General features: G+C 62.8%; 1 protein-coding gene across 1 annotated transcript in view; it reads left to right on the top strand.

The window, feature by feature from the left end:
- PTSG_13037 (uncharacterized protein) overlaps nucleotides 1-3,630 on the top strand; it is a gene marked incomplete at its 3' end in the record, with an annotated part of 41,297 nt that extends 37,667 nt beyond the window's left edge. Inside the window, exon 13 of the mRNA XM_004988397.1 lies at nucleotides 193-3,630. Coding sequence (XP_004988454.1) covers nucleotides 193-3,630 — 3,438 coding nt within the window. The remainder of the gene's footprint in view (nucleotides 1-192) is intronic.
- Between the last annotated feature and the right edge of the window lie 86 nt (nucleotides 3,631-3,716).

The following is a 3,716-nucleotide window of genomic DNA, read 5'->3' as shown; positions in this document are numbered from 1 at the left end:
TGCACGGTGTTGGTACCATCTCCGTCGCTGGCGGCGACGCCACGCTGCTCCACCTGTGGCAGCGCGGGCAGCGGTGGCCGCATTGTGATTGAGGTGGCAAAGACCAACCACTTCCAGGGCAGCCTGCTCACCCGAGGTGGCAGCGGGCGCCTCGGACACGGCGCATCTGGCACGGCGTATGTCACGTCGCAGCCCGCCGGTTATCCGTTCCGCCAGCTGTTCCTGGAGAACGCCAAGCGCGACACGGACCCGTACACGCGGCTCTCGGGCTGTGCGGGGGCCACGGCGTATGCGTTTGACGAGGTGCACATGGCCGACAGCGCCAAGCTGTCGACGACAGACGACACTCAAGCAACGCTGACGCTGACCATTGTTGACCTGGTGTCCGATGAGTCAACCACCATCCTGGTGCACGACAAACTGACGATGCATCTGGAGGCTGCCACGAGCCGCAACGTGATTGCTCGCATTGCCTCCAACCTCGTGCTGACGGAAATGGGCGAGGTTCGCCTGCCACCAGCGGTGCAGTTCGTTGGCCCCCGCAACTCGTTTGCTGGCCAGCTGACCAATGCTCAGCGCGTGTTTGTCAAGCCACACGGCACCCTGTCCTTTGCGGATACAGTGCGCACTGCCAAGTACGAAGACGGCACAGGGTATGTATTCATCAGCCAGCCGAGCGAGTTCAAGCTTGGTGCCTTCCAGCTTGGGCAGCACGCCACAGTGACCTTCAACGGCGATCAGTCCACGGACGTCACGCTGGCTGTGGGTGAACTGAATGTTGGCTTCGCTGCTCGCATCGTGGCTCACCGGATTTCTGCGCGTGTTGGCGAGTTGATTCTTCAGCCCCAGTCCGTTGTTGACCTCAACAACAAGGGCTTCCCGCCAGGGCTTGGCCCATGCCCCGGCAGCAGCAACACTGGCGCCGGTCACGGCGGTTTTGCTGGTGGTTCAGGCGCCAGTTGTGCCAGCGGCGCCTTTGAGACGCCAGACATGCCTGGCAGCGGCGGTTTGACCGTGTACGGTGGTGGACTCGTGCACATCGTCAGCAGCCTGGAATTGCGCCATGCAGGCAGCATTACTGTGGCTGGACAGGACGCCACTTCCGGCGCTGGTGCGGGTGGTTCCATCTACATCCAGGCATCAAAACTCACGGGCACGGGCGACCTCGCTGCTCGCGGTGGCTCCGCTTCGTCCGCGGGCTCTGGTGCTGGCGGCCGCATTGCCGTCATCGTGGACACGTTGTCGCAGTATGCCGGCGAGGTGTACACGTCTGGCGGACACGGCAGCAACGACGTTGGCGCGCCAGGCACCTTCTACTTTGTCAACGCCCGCCTTGGGTCAACAGAGGTGTCCCTGCAAGTTGACAACGAGAACGGCGCGGCGCACGCTGACACCCCCACGACCGTGATTGAGCAGACTGGTACGACAGACTTTGTGTTTGACCGCCTTGACATCCTCGGTGGCGCCCGCGTGGAGTTTGTGGGCAGCAGCCTCCGTGCCGTGGAGCTGGGTGGTGACAAGACGGGTCACCTGCTCGTTCAGAATGGACAGAGAATGTGGGTCGCTTTCAGCACACCGCGCAGCACATCTCGACTGGTGGCGGCCCATGACTTTACGGTTGACGAAGGTGGCGAGCTGATTTTGCCCCAGTCTGTCGCTGTCATTGGCCACGCTCTGCATGTCAATGGCAAGCTCACAAACGCCAACCGCCTCACGATTGGTGCGAGCGCAAGCGTTTTGTTTGGCGAAAACATGATCAAGGCTGGCCTGAACGAGTCTGTGTCCACGTTTACCCACCCAGTGTACCGCCGACAAGACGTGGCTGGCGAGCTGACCTTCGATGAATTAGAGCTGCTGTCTGGGTCGACGTTCTCGGCGTTTGATGGTCTCTCGCTCGTACTTCACAGTGGCGCGTTTAACATCCGCACGGGCACCTCCGTGCACCAGGAGCATATGACGCTGGACGTTGGCCTGCTCGTGCTGGAGCGCGGGTCGAGGATCGACTGCAGTGGCGTTGAGACTCAGGTGCAACCTGGCCTCTGCTCGCAGTGCGGTGCTGGCCACGCCTCACACGGCGGTGTCGCATCTGATGCGCAAACGCCATCCGCGTACTTTGGCACGCTCTACGCGCCCACGACGACGGGCTACCGCGGTTCGCAGGGCGGCAACGGCGGTGGACACATCTTCATCCAGGCCATTGACGTCTTCGTGGACGGCGTGCTTGCGGTTGATGGTGCAAGCGGCGGCGGCTCTGGCGGCGGCGGCTCTGGCGGCTCCATCTTGATTGAAGTTGGGGACGAGCTGCGAGGCACGGGTGTCATCCGCGCTGACGGTGGCAACGGCTACATCGGTGGCAGCGGCGGCCGCGTTGCCGTCCACGCTGCCTTTGACCTCCAGTATTCAGGCACCATGCAGGCGCTTGGCGGCACTGGCACGGCTGGCCTGGACGCCGCTCACGGCGGTGCGGGCTCCGTGTTTGTCGAGGATGTTGCACTGGGTGGCGCGGTGCGAACCGTGCTCACCATCGACAACGCAAACCATGGCCACAAGCAAGTGCATGAGATTGATCAGCACGACGTGCACCATCTCAACTTTGCTGAGCTCGAGGTGGTTCGCACCGGCATTGTTCGCGTGCACCCTGCTGTGCAGGGCATCATGGTTGACGTTGAGAAGCTCACTGGCGACAGGACCACAACGATCCACTGCTTCGCCAACCAGACGTGGATCTTTGACCCTCACGACCGCCGCGTGCAGCCGCTTGTGGACCTCATCCTCGATGCTGGCGGCGAAATGGTGTTTGCGCCTCACCTGTTGTACGCCGGCACTCGCGCCTTTGACTGGCGCGGCCGAGTGACCAACGTTGCCGACCTCGATATGACGCGTGGCACCACCCTCAACTTCTACCTCACCAGCGAGCTCTCCGCTCGCAACCTCACAACGTGGGAGACTTTGTGGGTGAACCCTGCAGGCACGTTGGACCTTGCGTCCTTGCACTTGCAAGCCGAGACTCGCATGTTCCTGCAGAGTACCATGGGCTTGACTGCCTCAATTGGCTTCGCTGACCTCAAGTTTGGTGCTGAGGTGGAGACAGACTTTGTTAACGCCACCATCAAGTACCTCGACGTGGAGGCTGAGTCAAGCATTCTGCTCTCCGGGGACCGCCAGCTCGGCGACAGCCCGCGTGGCGCTGGCAGCTTTGACGGCACGTCGGCTTCTGGTGGCGGCCACGGCAGCCCCGGCGGTCGCGGCAGTCAGAGCGTTGCTGGTGGTGCGCAGTACGGTGACCTCTACCTTCCAACGCAGACGGGTTCTCGCGGTGGCAACAGCGGCGGCTACGGTGGCGGATGGATGAAGCTGAGCAGCGAGTATGTCGTTGTTGACGGCCTCATTGATGTCAGTGGCCAGGACAGCGTGCCCACGCGCGTGTCTGGTGCTGGCAGCGGCGGCAGCTTGCTCATCTTCACCGATCACATCACGGGCTCAGGTGACCTCAACGTGAACGGTGGTCGCGGCCTGGGTGCCCGCCAGGGCGGTGGCAGTGGTGGTCGCCTGGCCATCCACGTGCCAGATGCGCCCGTTGCTTTCCGTGGTCGCTACCTGGGCCTTTGGTGGCAGCGCTGCGGGCTCTGACACCTCCCTGCGCGGCGGCGCAGGCAGCGTCTACCTGGAGGACAAGCGAGCTGGCAAGGTCTTCCGCCAGCTGCGCATCGACAACC

Source organism: Salpingoeca rosetta, assembly GCF_000188695.1.
Source record: "Salpingoeca rosetta unplaced genomic scaffold supercont1.36, whole genome shotgun sequence".
Taxonomy (NCBI): domain Eukaryota; class Choanoflagellata; order Craspedida; family Salpingoecidae; genus Salpingoeca; species Salpingoeca rosetta.
This window is presented reverse-complemented; position numbering and strand designations above follow the sequence as displayed.